General features: G+C 32.3%; 1 protein-coding gene across 9 annotated transcripts in view; it reads right to left on the minus strand.

Annotated features, from left to right (window-relative positions):
* Pdp1 (PAR bZIP family member Pdp1) overlaps nt 1-24,800 on the minus strand; it is a 125,848-nt gene that overhangs the window by 49,905 nt on the left and 51,143 nt on the right. For 2 of the 9 annotated variants that reach the window (XM_077446425.1, XM_077446424.1), the window contains exon 2: nt 21,448-21,531. The exons of 5 other annotated variants lie outside the window; for them this stretch is intronic. In XM_077446425.1, the coding sequence (XP_077302551.1) occupies nt 21,448-21,531 (84 nt within the window). Of the gene's footprint in view, nt 1-11,824; nt 12,127-21,447; nt 21,532-24,800 lie in introns of those variants that run through there. 2 more of the 9 variants (XM_077446427.1, XM_077446426.1) reach the window with 2 other exon arrangements.

A 24,800-nucleotide genomic window follows, 5' to 3' on the forward strand; every position in this document is an offset into this window, starting at 1 on the left:
TTTTTTAAATATATATAGATATATAAATTATGCACAGGTAGGCATATTTTTATTTTATTTAAATTTATTTGAATATTCATTTGTTTTTTAATAAATTTAACGTCGCAGATTCTACGAACCAAAACCTAAATAGATACAAAGTCTCTTTCGAAATTAAATATTAGATATATACATATGTAAGTACGTACAAATATACATGCATATGTTTGTACCTATATGTATGTGTACGTTCGAGATTGATAATGATACAATTAGAATAAGTCACAAAAACTATTTTATTAAAAAAAATTGTTTTATAATATGTGATAATTAGAGGTAGGACCGGAAGAAGCGTGCCGTTTATTGTTCAATTGTTGTAAATGCTTTGTAAAAAAGGTTCGGCAAATTTTTAACAATGCATTTACAACATTTGAACAAAAACGGCCCCCTCAGGGTCTGGGCTTTAGTGATAATGCATAAAAAAACACATTGGCATTCAATTCCAAATTCTGATATCTGCGCTTCGGGGGAAAATATTTTTTTTCATATATTTATTAATATATGCCAAAATGTTGTTTATAGTTACACATATATACATACATATATATGAAGGAGAAAAGCCGCGTTTACGGAAAATTCTCGATGGTAGTTCACTAAGGTGATTTTAATATTGGCTGTGTATGTGTGTGCGCGCACGTAATGATAATAATGAACGGCGCAATCACGAAGGTGAAATTAGAAAGAAAAATGTGAGGCAAAGAAAAGTGCGAGTGCGGAAATGGGAATGTTACGCGCGCTGCTCAGGTTTCTTTTTCACGCGCTTAGGCAATACTGTGTGAACTAAGTCATTCGAACAAATCTTCACGTAAATAATGGACAAATGAAAAGTGAAAATTATTCCGCGGAAAATCGACAAGGAAACGATCTTATCGCCGTGCAAAAAGATCGCGTTAAGGGTTAATAGCGCTTCCTGAACCATAATATGTAGTATCACACGCGTCCTCCAATAAATACTGCTAGAATACGAGTCAAGTTATTCAATTTAATAAATTATATGTAGAAAACTGGAAATTATCGCGATATTGAAACCTTGAAAGCGGTTTTATACTTATCAGTCCTGAAACACATAATTAGTAGATAAAGCGAAACAACAATCAGTTTTCTTTTACAGTCTTTAGATTAATTGGTATCTTACTAAGGACGTAAAACAATTTCTTTATTTTTTTTAAATCATTTCTTAATTAACTATATAATATTATTACAATATAATTCAATGCAAGGTCTTTAATAATATTACTGTAAGCTTTGCTGTCCATAACATGACGTTGAAAATTACTTTTATCGTCTAAAAAATATAAAATATATACGTATTCCATAAATAAATTAATAATATCAACAACTTATATTTTTTATATTGAAAAGAAGTGTACAAGTGTAGCATGAGAAAGTCTCATGCTACACTTGTAGATCGGTTCGATTATAATCAGCCATAGTGTCAATTTAGGGTGACCTGACATGAATATGAAAAAAAAACACTATGAAACACTTAATAGGTAACACGAAAGACACTTTGGAAGAAGGGTTTCCGGAAACCCATTAGAATCTAATTCTATCAATGATAAGCATGATAATTCTATCAATTTTTATTTTTCGATGGTTGTCAGCTCGAATTCGTCTTCTTCATTGTAGTTAAATGGATTCTGTATCCACAAAAACTTTGAGAAATGAAGGTCTTTGAAATAATTGGAAAAATGCCGCACTAAAACAACAAGTGGTCGGTAAAAATATTTTTACTTGCTTTAATATTGGCTGTGGCCTAGATATCTTTGGAAAGTGTAAGCCTATCCAACTCATTATTTTGTAAATTTGATTTCCATAACTTCAATTTTTTAATGAAAGCTTTTACTTTGTCTTTTTGAACAAGTGGGTGTATTTGTGATCCCTGCATTGATTTATTTAAACCGCTCAATTTTCCAAAAATTTCAACCAAATAGGCAAGTTTAACAATAAAAATATCGTTCGTCATACAAAAGTGAGGTATAATTAGCTTCCATATCAGCACACAGCTTTGCAAACAGCCTTGCACTCAAAGGACTATTCTTAATGTATTTTATAATTTTTATAACTTTTGTAAAAATGCTGTTCAGTTCCTCGCTCATATTATTTGACAATAGAGCCTGCTCTGAGAATCACACAGTGCGTCCAGATAGCATGTGGTGCTTTCTTTTTGACCTATGCTTCAATACCTGCTTTGTGTCCGGACATTGAGTGAGCTCCGTCGGTACACAGTCCAACGCAATTATTTCACTTTATGTCGTTTTCTTCAAAAAATCTGTCTATTATATTAAAAATTTCAATGGATGTGGTCTTCCCAAGAAAGGGTTTGCAAAATAATATATCTTCTAATATATTATTATCCGCGACATATCGAACATATGCAATTAAATGGGCATCTTTAACTAAAACAGAGCGTTTGCAAAGGCGCAATTTTTAAAATCTTCTTCTCCGGATAATTTTTTATAGGAATTAAATGTATATATAAAAATGAAAGAAAAATAAAAATAAACATTCATGCATTGAATTTTTACTGTTAAGCTACGATATGAAGTTTTATTTATTTGGAGTTTATAGATTATGGTATAAAAATTATTTTTTTATAAAAAAGTTTCGGCGCCTCCCCTGGCAATAGTCCGCGCCTCCCAGTTTGGAAACCGCTGCATTAGATGACAGCAACGATACGAGTACTGTGCAAATTGAAGAACTGATGATTAATATCATCCTAGAATATTGTGTACACGGTTGTTGGCAAAGTTGTTAACTTCTGTTGAACATATTGCAAAAATCGCTAAACGCACGCGTGTTTATTGTTATCAGTGTCAGTCAATGGTAATTATCGATATGTCGATTAATCGGCATTGTTTCGTCATTTTAAACATGCACGCGTGTGTATGTGTCTAATGATAATGTTGGTATTGCGGTAGTTAAACTAATTCGAATTGGTCGTCTTGGGAATAAATTCATCAAACTTGTATGTATATATGTATGTATGTTTAAAGATGCTTAAAAATAAAGATATTTAGAATAATAATCTATTATATTTATTTACTTTAAGTTTAATTTTGTCCCTCATACGCCACAAGGGTCGAAAAATTACAGAGAGACGAGAAAAATAAATATATATATACATATATACACAGACAAAAAATACATTTTTACATAATCCTAAAAAACAATAGCATTATAAAAGTAGCAGATAAAGTAAAATTATCAAATAATAAAATACAAAGTAGGGAATGTCTTGCACATATAGCCAGCAAGGCCCAAATGGAAGAGAGAAGATCCAAATTTTACTCATACATCACATTAAATTATGAAAATAGTGACGAGCGCAGACTACCAGACAAATAAGTTAAAATAATATCCGATAACCTACACTCACTGAGGTGGAAAATGTCACATTCAGGTTCAGCAGCAACGATTTCATTGATAAGTGGGATAGCTCTTGGAATAGGAGCCATTCGATAAAGAACTATGCGAGCAGGAGGTACAACCATGAAATAATGATGTCTATCACGCCCATAATGATTAGGGACATAAAGTGCCAACTGTGCGAGCATCGACGTGCATGACGCATTACCACGTAGAAGCTGGAGAACAAAACGAATTAATGAGAAGTTCATCCGAAGTTCAAGTAATGATAAATTAAAATCATCAAGAAGATGCCTTAAGATTGATTAATCATCTGGTCACATACCTATTACCTACATATGTACATACACATAAATTAAGCGTATTATACATATAATAATATATATAATGATAAATGCAAAGCAAGCCACTTTGTTAGTCTAAGCATTGTTATAATTCTATCTAGACAAGGTCAAGAGGACTTACCTATAATGTTCAATGTTTACTTGGTGCGACACTGATCTTACACTTGGTGATAAATCAGTGAAGGTTTCCAAGATTCGACTGATCAAATACGCAAACACACCACATGGCCATGTGCAGCCGTATAATAGTGCAAAAAAATCCAACCCACGCGAATTTCGAACGATGCATTATTGCTATTGTTTACCTATTACGATGCATTACTGCTACTATTTAAGCTGCCATATCCATATTATACGTGTGATTTTACTTGATAAAAAGTGAGCACCGTTTAAAAAATCGTTGATATACGCGTATAATTAAGATCGTTATCGATTCAGAAAACTTGAACTCTACATTGAGGCTTCAAGGGCAACGTTTTTCGCGACCGCGACTTGCGCAACGATGCTGTAACGGTCCAGAGGCACACTAGTCCGAATATTATACAACTGACATTGGTTGTGGTCGTCGGTAAATCATAATCGCATAACAGCTTGCATATTAAAACTGCATTACGCTCGGAAAACAGGGTCATTATCAGAAACCGAGTTATATGTATGTATGTACGTACGCTCAACCGGTGCGATCCCCGAAAAGTGTGCGTGCATTTGCTGAGTAACGTGTGAAATGCAATTACACATTTAGTATTTGAAAACTCGATATAAAACACAGTTAAAATGTAAGGACGCAAAGTGCATATCATTGTTTATTTATATGCATTCACGTGCATCGCGGTGGAAAATACTTAGACCTGTTTGTTTACATTCTTTCGATTGATAAGTATTCAAAGATGAGAGTAACGAAATGCCAAGCGTATGATGCAATTTTTTTCCGTTGTGTTTAAATATGTACTTCTGATATACTATATATGAGATATCAGATTCGGTTCATTTAATGCAAATTTAAAACAACGAAAGGTTTTTTACAATTAAATCGGGGCCTATAGTGAAATATATTATTTAATTAAAAAAATCTTAATTTTAAAGTGTAAATTTGGATACTATAACCTTCACATTATTAGCTAGCAGTATGGCTCGGTAGTTGCGTTTATTTTTAGCACCAAGAGATTACTGGGTTCTATCTCGTGCTAATGTTTAATACTGCTGGTAAGACGGATATCTGTGACTCCAAGTCGATTGTTTCCTATCAGAGTTCAATCTATCTGATTTCATTGTTGAAACGGTCCTCCATCAAATTGGCAAAAATCATTCTACCCGCTATGTTACAAACATCTGGATTTGATTTATGTACAAGTCCGGATCCATAGATCTCTTCACGGATTAATTAATTAATTGATAATTTCGTGTTCTCGAAATACAGCGATTTATGTAATAAAAATTCTGCAATGGCGCATTCGGGTCTATCTGTATCAAATTTACCAAAAAAAATGAAAATGAAAATAGTATGGTATGGAAAATATATTCAAATTGCATTATTTTTTTTTAATATATCAGAAAAAAAGCATGTATGTATAATGAATCTATCACAGAGTTATGATGTATAAACAAAATTGTTTGAAATAAAATAAATAAACAAAATTTAGACCACATAAGAAGATAACGTGTAATGCAAACGAAAGTAAAAACGGATATCGCAAACTCAAAGCAATCCGATTCCAATGATCTATTCAATATAATGTTGACTTGAATGTCATCATATTCAAATCGTACGTTAATTAATATCCAACAAGATATGAGTAATACCAATTATTCAATTTTACATCTCGTTTGAAATTTCAAATGAGTCATCGGAATACTCTTTTTTTTTACCACTAATATCATTGTTTATATTTACTTTACTTACCAAAATTGATAGCCGAATCAAATTTTTCTTATCAAATAAACACCAACATTGTAAAAATTTGCACAAACGATCGAGAAACAATAAATAAGTTCTTCGTTTTATTTTAACGCAACAAGTAATTCAATGATTTCAGAAATGTATATAAGATCATATGGAAATATATAAATGTATGTAGGTAAATTTGTATATAGGTATATTCATATGTGTATTTTAATGATATACAATGGAGATAATAATTATATACAGTACAATAAGCATTATTATTGTAAACAAAATTACATCCCATAATTCACTTAGATACTATGTATGTATGTACGAGTTTGAATTAATCGTGCAATTATTAATGGTTTGAAAAATACACGAAATACAAATTTACAATAATGAACCAAAATAAGGTAAAAACTTATTTCGATCAGTGCTCAGTTAAAACGGAGTTTATGCAAGTTCTATTCAAAGTAATTTTATATTGTTCATAAATATTTCAGTGCTTCACAAAAAAAAGTTTTAATTTGATAATATTTGTATGAACGTTTGAGAAACATCGAAATAGTGGGTATATTTAACAAACGCTGTTTTCATTCTTACATTTTTTGCCAGCAAATATTTTTGACAGTGTTCACTTTCACTCGAGAGGTGACCGCTCGAAAAACACCTACCCAATTCAATTAGAGCTCGTATACGCAAAGTGGATTTTTTTTTAGATAAAAATACCTAACAAAGGGTTAACACGGTACAACTTTAACCTTGTAAATATCAATCACAATGTTGACAGTAAAAAAAAGAATAATATCTCCATTTCACATCAAAATGATATGCCTATAAAATGGAATCGAACGATTTCGTAAAATACAAAAGCGACGGCGCAAGTTTCGATTCTACTCGAGTGAATAAACCGGAATCGGAACGACGTTTCTCATAATCGATTCGATCTTAGCGCAGCATAGCAAAGTGTATTAGTAATAAATACTAGTGGCAGTGGCAATGATAGTAGTAGTAGTAGTTATGGTGGTGGTGGTAGTAGGCTCAACAACCTGACGTTTTCACTTTCTATGGCATGGAAAAACAAGAGTTCCGACATATTTATGGACATCTTGATACGCCGCGAATGGTATATTATTAGCATACGCATATTAAACAGATTAGCCCATTATTATTATTTTTAATATTATTGCAAATTTAATAACCCTGGTCAATGGCGTAAAAAATCCTTTTGAATAAAACTTGAACGCATTCGATTTCGTTTCGGATACGACTTGATTTCTCAATTCGCAATCGTGCGAAGAGCGCTGCACTTTGATTTGCCTGTACGTGACGAAAATGTGCAATTAGTTGCATTTGTTGTGTTGGGATTTTCACAATAAATCCGTTATGTAATGCACTTCAACTTGAACTTAGCCTAAAAATCTATTATTACGACATTGCGGCATTGGCAAACGAATAAGAAAGGTATTTATGTGTGTACATATATTTCTATATATTTACATATAATATATGAATGCAGATTCATGAGGTTGTTTTGATTCTTTATCTAAATAATCAATGAAAATTCCCTGGAAGAAAATAATTATTTAAGACTTAAAAATAATATAATATTTTTGCATTCGGCTTCTAGAAAGATCATTCAAAATATCTCAATCTGGAATTTATTGACTTGGAAAGTTAACTCGCCTAGCTAAGCTTACCTTTCGCTACTTTTATTACTTGCCATAACTAATTTTATAATGAAACATACATAAAGGTTAGTCATTCTTACTTTGTTAAAATGTGAAACAATGATTATAACAAATTTTAATATTTGCATATCTACTGAATAAATAAGTAATAAGTAAATAATTCTGAAAAATTGGAAATTTCATTTTTCATTAAATTATCAATCATTTTTCTTTAAACATAATTTATTAAGGAAAATTTTACTCGAAAATATATCGGTAATTTAAAACGAACATCGATATGTAAAATAAATTATAACGAAACGAAATAAATAATCATATTGGTTAAATTTTAATTCCCCCCTAAAGTTTACGGGAAAAAACGTGCAACTTTCTAGCCTCTAAGAATGAAAACAAATTAAATGATTTACTTCATACTGTTATAAATTTCAAATATATATCCAGATTTTACAAATAAAATCAAGTGATAGACATATGAAGTTCAATATTATTAAATATTTATCATTTATACGCAATTCATTTCCTATTAGATTCATATCGGAAACGCAATGGATTTCAAATCCCATATGAATATAATAGCAATAGGTTTCACAATAGAATTATTTAATTTACATGACAAATATTAACATAATCAGAAAAAAAGTAGCTGCTACAAATTATCCATAATTAAACATCAAATTCTGAAATGGAAACATATGCCGAATTACATATCATACATATGCTTCCAATATAATAACTGTCACCAAAACTGTGTGCCTGCACAAACATACAAAATTGTTTTGACCGCATCAAAATTCATCCTGTTGACCGTTTGCCGAATGAGGAAATTTTTGGCCACTGTCGAGTTTTCGCACCGGGAAAACGGGAGACACGAACGTGCGGTTAGGGCGCAAACCCACGAAACCCAGCTAGAAAGGTTAATGGCGAATTTTTGGCGGACGACACACAGACGGATGGATAGAATGAGCGAACATGGCCGCGCACGATAAAGGTCAAAACGACTCAAGAGCCAGGTGAAAGTGAGAGCCTTTCTCGCAGCTCCGTGCACTTCCGCGAACGGTACACCCCGAGAGCCGGCTCTCTGGCTTTCCGGACACATTTGGCGAAACGTGTAAGACTCACGACTGGTTCTAAATTTTCGCAATTTCAACACGGATCCAAGGATATGCATACATATCTACTAATTCTGATTTCGGAAATATGATAATTTTTACCAGAATTCAACACATGTACATACAGATAAGGTAACGTTCACCGTCCTAACGAAATCAATCATCGGTAAGTTTTAGCTCCTTTGTTCCATTTGCATTTTAGTGGAGAAACATCGAGGTTTGGATCATGATGGTAAACGGTACCGTTACCCTTTATGTACAATATTTAAATTGTAATATAATATATCTATTCTATATATGAATACTAGATCGAAATATTGACTATTTTACTCAGAATCGATCACTGATTACGTTTACGTGGTTTAAAAAAAAAAATTTTTTTAAAGTAATTCAAACACCGTTAATTGCATCACACCGAAACTTTGTATTGGTTATTGAAATGCCAATCGTTAAGTCGACCGGAAATGGTAAGTCACCTAGTTTTGCAACCTTTGATAATAATAGGATTTTCACACACTATGTTCATTTAAATGTACATATTAAAAAACAGACATGATAATCAGCAGGGTACATAAATAATAAAAAAAATATGCTTTTTAATAAAAGGGTGACGCTAAGCTTTTACACAATCTCGCAAAACCTTCATTAGTAATTAATGATCTTCATAGATGTACCTACATGTAGGTATATGTAATGAATGGAGTACATATGTACATGTAATCCAGTCTCCGAATCAATGCATGATGAATAGGTAAGTAAATATGTAAAAATACCCCATATCGTCATACATGATTAAAATATGTACGCTGATATATAAGAAATAAGTGACATCCAAAATACATACATACATATAAGATTATCGAATATCGATTTACCTTAAATTGTCCTACTATTATGCACATATAAATGATAGAAAATTTAAGATTGGCAGAAATAGTTTGGATTACCTCGATATGAAGATACTCTCCGAAATGAACTTATTCAATAATTCGCCATTCCTCCGATCTCCTTTAGAGTGAACTATATTTCAGCGAAATAATCACTTACAATACTATAAAAGTATAATGAAGTAATAGATATAAGCATTGCATCATGTACATGTGTGGATATGAGTACAAAAAATGTTTAGTTTCTAAACGATTACAGTAAACTTTCTATGTAGTGGATGTAAATATGTAGAGCAATTTAAATTGTCAATTTTTTAAATTGCTACATACATACGTAAATAGGTTTCAGATATAAAGAAGAACGTAAGGGTTGATAAGCATAACTAATTTGTGGCAACTGTTTCAAGATTCATAATTTGCAAAAGCAACACATGTCTATAAAGCTATCTTATTTACGAAAGGACTACCTAAAATGTTGTAGCACTTTTTAACTGTGACAATATTGTAGCAAATGAGTAATATATGTATGCACACTATCTATACAGAATATCTTAACAAAATTGGGCTCATTGATACTCTTGAGCTACTGATAGTGTAAACTTGTAATGTTAATTCCAATACTTTTGTAGCTAACTTCACAGAATGTAGATCGAAATTCAAAAATAGTATAAATGGGCTTATAAACACATACGTACATATATACATATGTGGGTAAAAGAATCGGACAATAAATAAAAATTACGCTGTTTGGAAACTAAAATATTGACAATTGGATAATATTGTGTATTATTTTTTCACTTATTTAAGCGCCAAATAATTTTTACAATTCAGATTACCGAGTTATCGTCTGAAAAAAAAACAACCACTTATTAGCGTAATAATCTGCAACACGAGCAATTTCGGTGACATAATATTGATAACGGTAAAAATTAAAATAATAAAAGCAAATTGTATACAAACTTGTAATCTTTACTTGGACTCTATAATAATATGTACAACCCATATGTGCATATCAGCCGATTTATAATCAGTGGGTTCGACCTTCTTGACACCACAGTATCCGCAATTTTATATACATTTATTATAGGTATATATGACTATCGTTAGTATGTACCAGATGATATTGTTTATGTTTCTCTATACAAAAACAATTGGAGAAGCGTTGACATATTTCAAGATTTCCTTCACACGTGCAGCATAATAAATATACATAAAAAAATGTATACATCCGACATAATTTTATCCCAATCGTATTCGACGATAGCGATCGAATTCGTATTTAGATACAATCATGATCATCAAATCGACAAACCCGTTCACCGTTCTTTTAAAACGTAGTGTTTCGAACGCGCGAGCATGTATCATAAAAAAGCGCCAAACGTGGATTAGATGACTTTTCAAGGCAACACAACACGTATTGAATTTACATATTCAAAGGTTTCGCGTCTGCGAGTCCTGTACCGAAACGTGAACGTTGTTTTCGACTTTTTTTTGCCTACTTTTAAGTATTTTTCACAGTAAAAATTCGACTATGGCACGCATTGCACATTGAAGAGATCCTTGCACTGATTATATGTATGTTTCAAGTTGTGGATGCATCATCATTGAAGGTTAAATGAGACATTGATATAATAAAGCAGTTTGATAAGAATGAGAGAGATGCATATTTAACATTTCTATTATATCGCACTCATCAGCGTATGTGAATACGTGCAGGGCAGCCGAGAGAAACCCGAGCCCTATGACAAATTTAAAAAAAATATCTTATAGATATATTTTTAATATGCTAAAAATCTTTCAGAACTATTATAAAAATACCCATATATTAGTTGTTATTTTTTAAAGTAATTTAATAAGAAAGGTCATATTAACAGGTACGATTTCTGACACGGGCCTCCCTCCGAATACCTCAATCCCCCCCCCCCCCCGTCTCGTCGGCCCTGAATACGTGTGCATATGTGCATACATATGTTGCACTTTTCATATCTCAGTTTATTTAGTAAGGAGCCGAGCACGAAAAAATTATATACATATATATGTATGGATAAAGATCGATTTCACCGTGCAAAAGAAGGACGTGATTTTTTTTTCAAAAACACCACAGAGCGAGCGGCCGAGCCGAGCTCATCATCATCATTGAAAAACGAGTGGGTACACAAAAATGCCAGTCAGCCGCGGCCACAGCAGCATTTATCAAAACGAAAAGTGAAAGCGGATTCCAAATTTTGCCCCTTAATCTTTTCCTAAAGCGAGTTTACTTTCGTTTTTCCGCCGCGACCGGCTCTGCGTAAATTTTACGTACACATAAACACAATATTACACTCACTGTAGAAATTCACAAGCACGAAGCGGACACGTGCGCGAGCGCGTCACCTCGTGCGAATTCGGCGTGCTGATAATGAAAAATTGACGATCGAATCCAAGTGGGGAGATTCGATAAGACGAAAATAGATAGATGTGTGTGTGTGTGTGTGTGTGTGTTTTGCACAATGGCAGCACTGACCATTAGACGTGCTGTAGACGTGCTGCCTCCAGAACTGGTAGGGGTCGGCGGTTTGAGCGTTTTGGGGTAGGGGCGGCGGGGGCGCCGGCGGCCCCAGTGGGGCTCCGGGCTGGTACTCCATGGTTACACCAAAGACATGGTATGGGTATGGTACGGGGTGTGTAGATGAACTTTAAGAGACGATGGAGCGGAGGTAGTGACGCGGCGCGAGCTCACCTAACACTGTGCCAGCGCGCGGTCGCGGCAGCCTCTGCCCTCCTCCACTCGAGCCACCTCCACTACCATGGCAACACCATCTATGTACATGTATTTTATATCCATCCGTCTGCCTCTTTTCTGGACAGGTCCTACTCGCACTCAATGCATCTGCGGAAAATCTGTGGAAATTCGCGTAGGAGCCTTCGCACTGATATCGGAAGGCGTACCCTTTAGCCCCGCCCATTCATAATGTACACATGTAATACCTATACTCAGTGGTGTAGTGCTAAATAAAAATAACACGAAAACCATGTGAACTTAATAAGAGGTAAGTAAAAAAAAAACCAGGGCGATGTTTAATTAGGTTGACCGTCACCGCACCACCGACAGTCAAAAAATCGAAAATGTTCGTTTAAAACGGTTAGTATATATATATATATCAGTGGCGAGCGGTAAAACTCTCTCCCCCGCCGTCGTATATCCTCACTTAATTTGCTCGAGCAGGATACGACAGGAACAAGAGGAACAGGCTATTCCTCCCGTATACTGCGAGCGCACATTAAACAAGGCCGTGTAACAAAAAGTGAGACAATTTCACCACATGCCACTGATATATTATATATATATGTACATACATACATAGTACCGTTTACCATGCACCCTTTTGTTTTTGATCTTTCGACTTACGATCTTTCGACTTTCGGTGCCGTGAGGTTTATTACAACCCGCCCCCCCCCCTCTCACTTTTTTCATTACTTAAAAAATATGTATCCTAATATTGGTAGTTCAAATATTTATAAAAAAAAATCAAATGCTAATTAATAAATATTCTTGAAATTATGTTTTTTTTTTTAATATTTTACTAGCTGAACCCAGCATGCGTTGCAATGCCACAATGACGCATGCAATTCCCGTTCTCGTTCCCGTTCCCATTTGTCGGAAAAATGCAGGCACATTTGAAAATATTCAATTTTTTGTTTATTTTACCCTAAAAAACATTTGAAATTATTGCGTTGCAATGCCATTCATTCCAGTTTTTCCCGTTTCCGTTCCTGTTTTTAGACGAATAAAGTAGATGGTTTTCCGATGCGTGAGCAGACCACATACTCCGGTTATTTTCATAAACTCCTTTGCAGTAAAAGAGTTTCCAGTCTTGCATCCCGTTGCTAGTCTGTTTTTTTCGTGCTTCAGGTGTAGATTGACCAATCGCTTTTCGTTTGGGTGGCATAATTAATTGAATGTTTGATTAATTGGTATTGTAAATATTCCTTTGTTTTTGTAAATTTAATTGTTCGTTGGTTTTCGTTGATCGTCTGTTTTTTCCGCGACTTACGGGATTACGAATTTCCTTTCTTCAATTGGCAGGCGTCGCGTTTCAAATAATGTTTGTAGTTGACGGACTTTTATATCGCGTTTCAAATAATGGTTGGAGAAAACAACGTCTTTTCGAAACCGTGTCCAATAACGCATGCAATTCCCGTTCCCGTTCCCATTCCCGTTTCCGTTCTCGTTCCCGTTCCCATTTGTCGGAAAAACGCAAGCAGCAAACACATTTGAAATTATTCAATTATTTGTTTATTTTACCCTAAAAAACATTTGAAATTATTGCGTTGCAATGCCATTCATTCCAGTTTTTCCATTCAATACGTTCAATTTAAAAAAAAACATGCGAACTTAGTAGGCCACTTTTCTGTGAAGAGTATCTTCAAAAGTTTTCATATGCACCTATGAATGTACATTGTATATATAACATGTATATTCATTATACAGAGTCAGGGTTTCTCAAATTAATTATTACTGATTTATTTGATACAGTCGCTAAATTCAAGTTTTATCATAAGAGGGACATGCAAAACTGAACGATTTTTAAATTTACGAAAGCGTAAAGGGGAAAGGGAACATTTCCCATGCGCTCCCGTTCATTTCGAGCCCTGCCATATATAATACATATGTAGAATATTCAAAATACAAATCCCGATTTAGTAAGTGGAATTTCGAAATGTTGGAACCCTCTCAATTCCGAAAGTAACCGATTTTTGACACCGTGTTAAATATTTATACTGCATATTTACTTCGCAGTGAAGTCTCTAGTGATTTCTTGTTGCCTAAGAATGAAAAGTAGAAATGACTTTTGGTGCGTGAGTAGGTTGGTTTTTTGATGGTGCCAATTTTGTATGCAACAATTATTGTCCCATTGAAAACAAACAAACTCTAACAGGAGACGGTTTATCTGGATTTTATAATCATCCAGATCTTGACAGCAATGGTAGACATCTTCCGGTCGGGACATGAACCCACGACCCTTCAACTGGTTAACAACCGATATACATATGTATGTAGGGATATGAATATATGTATGCATATTTAGTATTACTGAGAGAGATGAGTGTTCCCGCATAAATAGATGGTTGAAAACACGATCAATAATTGAATGATTGTTAGCTATAACTACATACAAGATGTTCGTATAATCTGTTTTCAATTATATTCAAAATTGAAGCAACGATTACATACTTGAACATGTTTTGATATCATAAGACAATTCAATCAATTGCGCACCTTAATCCCCACGAATAAGCATATTATACAAAGATTATACATAGAGAATACGCCGCTTTTCCCAGTCCCAATCGTGAGATAAAATTAAACTAGTAAAGATAATATAAGATAATATAATAATTTTAATACTATAGTTTAATTATGCAATGTTCTATTTTGTCATGTTATAGCCTTTATTCTTTTCTTTTTCATTTGTTTTCCTTATATTTATCTTTTTCATTTTTTTATAATCTTTGTAAAAATCTGTTATTGGACTCGGATGTTACATATATTATATATTTACTATTTGTTTTTTATACATATCTACATCCTGTTGTCTGTTGATTTTTCAATAAATAAAATAAAATAAAAATAAATAAATAAATAAGAAATTATTGTTGTTTTGTTGAAAGGGCATAGCCGATTGTTAATCTTTCGTAATTTATGGGGTGCTACATATGTATCTGAATGACGGGTTGTATTGAAAAAAAGGGACTGGGTCTATCGGTGGACCGCAGCGGGTTAACAGAATAGATAAGTTTTATAGATAAGTTCATAAATTATTCGACGAGAGATATTGAAAAAAGTCCAGGGCTGTGAAGTCGGAATCGGAGTTGTTGGAAATCGAACGACTAACATTGATTTACATATTTTCAAATGCATTTATTAAATCACTAAGAATGACTTATCAGTCAATACCCAATGTATGCAGATTAGAGGCCTGACTGAAAATTGGCTGGATCATCAAATTTGTTTGAAATTATTTGACATTAAAACTGTATTTAGATATGTACATATATACCTGGAAATGGAACAAAAAAAGTTGGAAAAAATGAAGTTTGAAATCCGAAGTCTCATTTTTTCACAGCCCTGATAAAATCTGAACAAAATAAATCAAATTTTGTATAAATAACGCTATTACATAGATTATTCAATTGTATATGATATTCGAAGGAAAATTGCTCAATACTGAAAAGAGGATAGAAAAATTTGTCTCGTAAGCGTATTCGACATGTATAATTTTGTAAACGACCCAAGTTCTTATTGGATATGCTTTACATTATATTATTACAAAAAAAAACATACCAGTATAGAGCGTAAAAATTTGAAAATGATTTTAAATTTTCTTGAAACGAAACCACACACATACATACATGCAAAAAATAAAAACACTTCAAACGATTACTTTCGTACTTGCTTCCTCTATTCGATTCATAATAATTAAAACGAGCTGTTTTCACTTTTTCGCATTTTTTTCACGTTCATATGACCACGAAGCAAATTCGCTTTGCAAATGAAATTTGTGAGATGTGATAAAAAAGCTTTTTCAATTGAAATAAAAAAATGTCTGTTATGTGATTAATTATAATCACTGTGAGTGAATATTTTAAACAGCGAATCTTCGCAACTCAAGGATACCCACTTGAATATATACGATGACGATATCGTATATATTCAATAAAACAACAACGAAACACGTGTAATCGGGTATCGATCGATCAATAGATAATTTGGAATTAAATGAAATTCATTGACTTGATAATCTAACTCAAACAAAACGAGTATCGCGTCGCTTTTACAAATAGTGCAAATATTTAAGTCATCTCACGAAGGATTCAAATTCAAGTTATTTTAAATGATTCAATAATAGTATGATTGATTCCAAATGAAGATACCCAAACTAGTATATTTTACAAAAAGCAATAATCGTCTAGCCTGAAAACCTGTCTCAAAAGCGGTACTGGGTACCTATTAAAAGCCAATTATGTTACAATACGTGTTTCTGAATTTATCAAACAGTATTCGGTATTCTAATATTTAAAAAAAAATATTCTTAATGTTATAATATTCACAAAATCTCGACAATGTATAATATTTTCTTAAAATACATAATACTACGACTATAATTTTTCAAATGTTTTATAAAATATGAACAGTACATGCGTATATGTATATGTACATATAATGTAAGAAATGGTATGAGATTATGTTAAATAAATATTGAGGTTAAAGGTATTTTAAAATAAAATCTAACATCAAAATGCCCAACAAAAATTTTGAATTGTAGTCAATTATACTTATGTCACTATAGTTATGTAATTTTTTTTAAATTGACATACAACTTTACTTGTATCATTTTACATGAAAATAAAAAAAAAAACGGCAAAAACGATATAATTTATTCGTGGATTATTTCCACACCATGTATGTACATATACATACATACAAGTATATGTATTTGAATCTTGAAAATGAAATTAAACAACAAATCTAGGCTCAAAAATAAGGTTTGAATGGCCAGTGACACATCAAGACAATTTTATATGATTTTTATCTACTATGTACATTAATATATGGTACTTTGTATAGTATACATTTATAATATTTAATTGTTGAAAATTTATTTTATACTCCCTGATATTGTTCGGGCAGATTAAAGATATAAAAGAAACCTTCAATGGGCTCCAAACAATTCCAAAACCGAAAAGTAATTACGGAATCTTCCGAGAACTCAATGACATTCGATTTGTATATGTAGGTTATTTAAAAAAAAATAATTTTCAAAATGACGCGAAATATATTTATTCTATACATATATGTATGTATGTATGTGGGTACGTCAAATAAAAATCTCGATCACGATCTACCCATCTATTCACCTAATCGTGCTGAAATTTGTATACTCGATAAGTAGAAGTACGTAAGGATAAGATCCAATAATAATCATGTATGTCATTGCATTTGCCGCAAACATAGTGTAACAAAATTCAAACAATGCCTAATATTGCTCATCAACAATATACGTAAAATGTAACAGACCGTCCTAATCATGGTGTAAGCAAAATGATGAATGAAATCCAACACCAACTAATTTACACCGTATATACCATTAAATATGGAACTGAATATTGTTAATGAAAAGTTCTCCGACGTCGTTTCAATTAATTGAATCGCGACACGGAAACGACCGTAAATAAAAAATAACGATCGACAACGAAATTTATAAGAGATATAATCACACTAGAGATATTTATATACACAACCGCTAAAAACGTATTTTCCATAAAGAGGTCACGCGGGTCAATGTTTTTCGATAACACCGACAACATCACTTTTTAAACTGTGTCGCTCTTGTGTGTTTGCTCATCGATAATAATTGCACGGTAATTCCGCTGTACATCATATTACAACAGAAGAAATACATATATCAGACGATAGTATGTATGACATACATACTATTATTAATTTTTTAATGAAAGCTTTTACTTTGTCTTTTTGAACAAGTGGGTGTATTTGTGATCCCTGCATTGATTTATTTAAACCGCTCAATTTTCCAAAAATTTCAACCAAATAGGCAAGTTTAACAATAAAAATATCGTTCGTCATACAAAAGTGAGGTATAATTAGCTTCCATATCAGCACACAGCTTTGCAAACAGCCTTGCTCTCAAAGGACTATTCTTAATGTATTTTATAATTTTTATAACTTTTGTAAAAATGCTGTTTAGTTCCTCGCTCATATTTTCTGACAATAGAGCTGCTCTGAGAATCATACAGTGTGCCCAGATAGCATGTGGTGCTTTCTTTTTGATCAATACTTTAAGATCTGCTTTGTGTCCGGACATTGAGTGAGCTTCGTCGGTACACAGTCCAATTATTATTTTATGTCGTTCACAACCCAATTATTTCACTTTATGTCGTTTTCTTCAACAAAACTGTCTATTATATTAAAAATTTCAATGGATGTGGTCTTCCCAAGAATGTGTTTGCAAAATAATATACCTAATAATATATTATTATCCGCGACATATCGAACATATGCAATTAAATGGGCATCTTTAGCTTAAACAGAGCGTATGCAAAGGCGCAATTTTTTAAATCTTCTACTCCGGATAATTTTTTATAGGAATTAAATGTATATATAAAAATGAAAGAAAAATAAAAATAAACATTCATGCATTGAATTTTTACTGTTAAGCTACGATATGAAGTTTTATTTATTTGTAGATATTATGGTATGAAAATTATTTTTTTATAAAAAAGTTTTGGCGCCTCCCCTGGCAATAGTCCGCGCCTCCCCTGGGAGGCGCGCCTCCCAGTTTGGAAACCGCTGATGTATGTACATAGTATATGTACATACATATATGTATAATACAATCGCGAACACATAATCCGGAACATTTTAAGATTTTTAGGCAATACAAACATTATTCATTGCCTTATAGAAGGATCAGAATTGAAAGAAGAAACAAGAAATTTAATCAACGAGTGGGAGAAATAGACAGAGCTAACTAAAATCGATACACTCCAGGAGCAGATAGGCGATGCGAATTTAATACAACATGTTATTTATTTATTTATTTAAGTCTGATAAAGTAAAAATATCAAATAATAAAATACAAAGTAGGGTATGTCTTGCATCTAAAGCCAGCACCATTATATAAGAACGATCCGCAAATACAAAACATCCCTGCGAGGCTCAAATGGAAGAGAGAAGATCAAAATTCCACTCATAAATCATATTCAATTATTAAAATAATGACGATCGCAGCCTACCAGACAAATAGGTTAAAATAATCTCCGATAATCTACCGAGGTGGGAAAAATCATATTCAGGCTCAGCAACAACGATTTCATTGAGAAAACGGATAGCTCTTGGAATATGAGCCATTTGATAAATAACTTTGCGAGCAGGAGATACAGTCATCAAATTATGATGTCTACCACGCACATAATTATTAGGGACATAAAGTTCCAACTGTCAGCAACGATGAGCATGACTTATTACCACGTAGAAGCTGGAGATCAAAACGAATTAATGAGAAGTTTCTCCGAAGTTCAAGGGAATTATACCCAAACATGCCCAAAAGGAAAGGAGTAGGGTAGAGATATAGATAATACCCATACTCCTTCCTATATAGGAAGCGAAAAAATGCATTTTGCACTTTCTCAATCATCAGAGAGTAATTTGCTTCATGTGGATTCCATACAATCGCATTATACTCAAGCTTGCTTCTCACAAGCGAGTTGAAAAGCAAGCGAGAAGACAAAGGGCTGGAGAATAACCCAACACATCTCTCAAGACAAATCCAAGTTGACGAAAGGAAGCGTAAGCGATTGTCTCGATGTGGTTGTGAAAGGTGAGTTGAGGATCAAAATTGATACCCAAAACGACTATAGATTCCACACGTTTCAACAAGACGAATCCAATGGAATATCCGGAAAAATAGAGCGAACTTCCATAGCTCATAATTGCATATTTATCAATATTAAGATCTAAACCTAAAATGGAACTACAAGACAGCGTCAATATCAAATTGAAGAAGAGAGGATTGCCTTTTAGTATAATTTGACGTCAAATAATTATCCATCTACGTGTAGGATTTTGAACGATCAAAACTTTTAAATATGATTTTTTTTTTAATATTTGAATTCAGTTACGTGTGAGCTTTCAAAGTTTAAGGATCAAAATAAAAATACCATGAAAAAAATAGGTTCAATTATCATTGGAGGAAAATATAAAATCGGCGACTTTGGTAAACTTGGGATTATCGTTATATTTCGGTCTATATCTACACAAATGGGATGTTTCATAATTACTGCATCAAGAATATTGAAAGACAAGACGGAGTCTGGATTTTTTACTCGAAAAAAGGGGACAGGATTGAAGAGATGCACACCCGAGAGGCAAGATAACCCGATAACCCGATAACCCGATAACCCAATAACCCGATTATCTCTACGGCGGAAATTAATAACTACTGTAGATATAAGCAAAAATAGGTATATCCGATGACTTTTTAACATCAGTGACATGACTGAGAAGACGAATCAGGGAAGGCTGCATTTGTAAACGAAAACCGTTGCAACACAAAAAAATATGAAAACTCGATTGTAATGGGCGAAAGAACGAAAATAATATATTCTCAGATTTCATGGCTGTCCGTATGTTCGAAGAAAAATTGGAGAAAGATACAACACAAAATGTACTCCTAAGACATTGAAGCATCCTCCAAGCCAAATGGTGTGGAAATGTTGTACTCATAGAGTCTATAATATAGACGGAAATTGACGAGAAAAAAAGGATAAAAAACACGTAAAGAAAATTTCATTTCATTTTTCGTATACTGATGACGCCATATACCAAGATAACTCTGCCCCTTGCCATCGAGCTAAATTGGTGACTATAAATTTTATTTAATAATATTGAATATAATTAATTATATTTCGATCAAATAACTGAAATAACACTAGTTACTTTTTTTTTTGATTCTTTGATTATTTGCAGGAAATGGAAGTCAAAACAAACGGTGGCCTGGAAATAGTGCTAATTTATATCCAATTGAAAATTTGGGGAAGGGAATCAAATATATGTAAGATATCGGTCTTAAATTATTACAAAAAAAAATTGAAAGTGTTAGGTATAACAACTTCTCCATCGAAATTTTGTAAGATTTAATCGATTGTATGCCTAGCAGAATAAAAACAGATATAAAATCAAAAGGAGGTGCAACGAAATATTAATTTAGTTTTAAGAATCTGTTAATAGTATTAGATTATGTCATTAATAATTTCAAATCCCAACAATTTCATTTAACCGTATTCGTAAAATCGGTCTCGTATTAAAGTTCTCCTGAGCCCATTTTTTGTCCATCTATCATTAATGTTATAAGTATTTGGGTTTATTTGTTCGCGACTGAATATATGTACCTATAATATAGATACAGTAGATTTGTGTGTAATTATTATCAAAAAAATACAACTGATTGCATATAAATAGATTTTTTTTGCCATATAAGCTCGTCGTATCTATTTGTATAATACATACATATTTACATGGAATGATAATAAAGTAAACAAATAAATAAATAAAAAATGAAAAAATACCTGAACTCTCGGACAGCGTACTTTTTCTCTTACACTGGATTCGCTGTGCCGCATCGTCAGGTAAATGTGACGTACGATCGATATCTTTTGAAAAAAAATTACAATAATATTTGATTAAGTTCATTTTCACAGTAAATTACATGTATTATATAGGTATCATAAAGCATTGGGAATACAATAAAATAAATCGATAAATAAAAATAAAAATGCCGAATCACTTTGGAGGCCAAAAGTGACGGCTTATTCATCAACCTGCAGTTTATCGATAAACGATTTATCGATTTTATCACGAGTATATATGTAGGTTAGGTTTCGGTTAAAATTTAAGGATTAATCGAGTGTCAATATTTCAGAAACAACGGAGCAAAAACACAAAGCAAGGTTCACTGTGTTCGAATATGATGATGAAAATTTAAAAAATTAAAATTTGTCAATGTTATATTATAGTCGATACGATGAAACGCGAGACTTACGAGAATCGAGCGTGCTGTCGCAACATTGTAAGGACGCGAGAATTTTTTTTTAATTATTTAATTATATAATATTATTACAATATAATTCAATGCAAAGTCTTCAATAATATAACTGTAAGTTTTGCTGTCCATAACATGACGTAGACAATTACTTTTACCGTCTAAAGAATGTAAATTTCCATTAATATAAAATATATACGTATTCCATAAATAAATTAATAATATCGACAACTTACGTATTTTATATTAAAATTTTATTTATGCAAATTATTTCAAAATATGAAACACGAACTCGAAACTAACAAAAAATAAAAGTCAAATTATACCGACCGCTATACGTACGGACAATGATATATTTCTTGAGCAAAATTTAATGCGAAACTGAAACGAAATGTAATTGGCCATAGCGGGTCGAGTGGGTGGTGAATTCGACAGCATGTACATTTTACATAAAACTCATTCGGGATCGCTTCGACTATCGTAAAGAAAATTGTGTTTGTACTCGGATCAATAAGAGTGTTTCAGAAGATTTAAGATTTAAGTTTAAAAATATTTAATAGCAATTGGCAGATCAATTGGTTTTATAATCTTGTTTAACGTTAGTTTACAGGGTGCGTAAACAAAGTTCTTGAAACATCCTGTTAGTGTAGGTAATGAAATTATACTGCAAATTGAAAAAACAAATCGGACGCATGTATGTACATATGTACGTATTTCATGAAACGCGATACTTTTGACCGGGGCGCGAAAATGCATGGCTTCCCCATGCAGCGAGCCGACGTTCCATAATTGGATATAGAGCGAGCAATTTTCCAACTTGTAATGGATATACTTCGGTTATATGTAGATACTAACCCCTGCACAAATGATAAAATCTATCATAGTATAATATACTATATATGTATGTATGTATGGTGTATTAATTAATTAAAAAGAGATGACGGTTTTGTTGATTTTGACGATGTGTGTTTAATTTAAAACGGAGACATACTACATATATTCCAATATACATATACATATGTATAAAAAAAATCGATAGTGTAATGGTGAAGTTTTCAAGCTCTATCCAAGTTATAAATAAAGACAAAAAAAAAAAAATATATATATATATATATATATATAAATATATACATATATATGTATTTATATAAATAAATAAAAAATAAAAATAAATAGCCAACAGCGTGGCTCGGTGGTTCGATTCCGTAAGCTGACCGCGATTGAAAACAATTTATTCCGAGTATAATCTTAAATGCTTCTGGTCACACTTGGATATTTGTAACTCCAAGTAGATCGTTTCCTATTAGATTATGCCAATTTGTTTGATTTCATTATTGAAGCTGTTCCTCCGTGAAATTAGCAAAAACAATCCTACCCAATATGTCAACACTATTTGAACATGATTTTATAAATTTATTATCTATAACATAGATGTCTCGCTAATTTTCTTTTATATATAGTAATTTTACTATGTTTATATTATATGTCTGGTCACAGTGACGCGTTAGAGTATTCTGTAACGTCACTGTGGCAAATATGTAAATAAATATATCAATGATTCATACTGTGATGTTTACTTTTGATGACTTCCATTTATCTAAGTCTCAATATTCATAAAGGCCGTTAAGGAAGCATCGACTAATAACGGAAAGCACTATAGTGCCATCGTCAATGAAATTTTGTATAAAACTGCACGCTATAGTTAAAAGCCGAGACACTCAACCTTTTTTTAAATCAGTTAATAATGTATAAGATCCTCTCGCTGTTAGTATATAACATATGGATTATGTACATATGTATGTTATAGGACTAAAAATATAAAAATAATAATGGTAAAAATCATTATAAATTTGGGGAAAGAAGTACAGTCAGCCCTTCTATAATTCGCTAGACCTTTTTCGCAAGAAAACGGAAAATAAAAACACCTTGTAAGAAAACTTATTTTCTTGTTCCAAACTAATGGCAAAGTAATGAAGTTTTATTTCGAAAATCAAGAGTCAATTATTTAAACATCTATTGAATCTTAAGTTGCTGAATTGTTCATAAAGACAAGATTGATTCTTGAAATAATGTTCAAACTTAAGGTCTGTTTATACCTAGTCGGCACGTATCGGCAGCAGCAGGTAACCTGCAAGTACGGACAGTATTCATTGGTACATTATATTTATATGGACGCGTATGAATGTGTGAATGCGCATGCGCAAATGGGATGTGAATGCGTCCATATAGAATGTACCAAAGAATACCATCCGTACTTGCAGGTTACCTGCTGCTGCTGATACGTGCCGACTAGATATGAAGGGACCTTTAACCGTTTATCGACTGTTAAATTCGATATAGTAAAATTAAAATATATTTTTTGAATATAGTAAAGTTAAAATAATCCAAAATATAGTATGTTCAAAAAATAAATATAGAAAGAAAAAACAAAAATAGTATATGTACATAGATACATATAAAACATACATATATATGCAGTATGTAGTAAAAAAACATCAAACCAAAAAAAATTACGAATGTTTGAAACTAGAGCACGACTTATGTATTATACATACATTCATAATGTATGTATTTGTAAATACATATGCAAGTATATGTCATGTTTATGAGCTGACAGCATTAGTCAAAATGACCAGCAAAATAAAATAAACTTTTTTAAATTTATTTTCTTCTGGTGAGACAATTGATTTGATTTCTAAATATTTGTACTATTTTTCTCAAAAATGTGTAAAACAAGTAGTTATATGAAATATTTGTCATTTATATATGAAAATATGATAAAAAGCATATACTAACGCCCTTTAATATTTTTAACCATTCTACAATTTGAATACGTACATATATAGAATGTTTTTGATTCAAAGTACATATAAGTACACT

The sequence above is a fragment of the Arctopsyche grandis genome, chromosome 2 (genome assembly GCF_051622035.1).
Source record: "Arctopsyche grandis isolate Sample6627 chromosome 2, ASM5162203v2, whole genome shotgun sequence".
Taxonomy (NCBI): domain Eukaryota; kingdom Metazoa; phylum Arthropoda; class Insecta; order Trichoptera; family Hydropsychidae; genus Arctopsyche; species Arctopsyche grandis.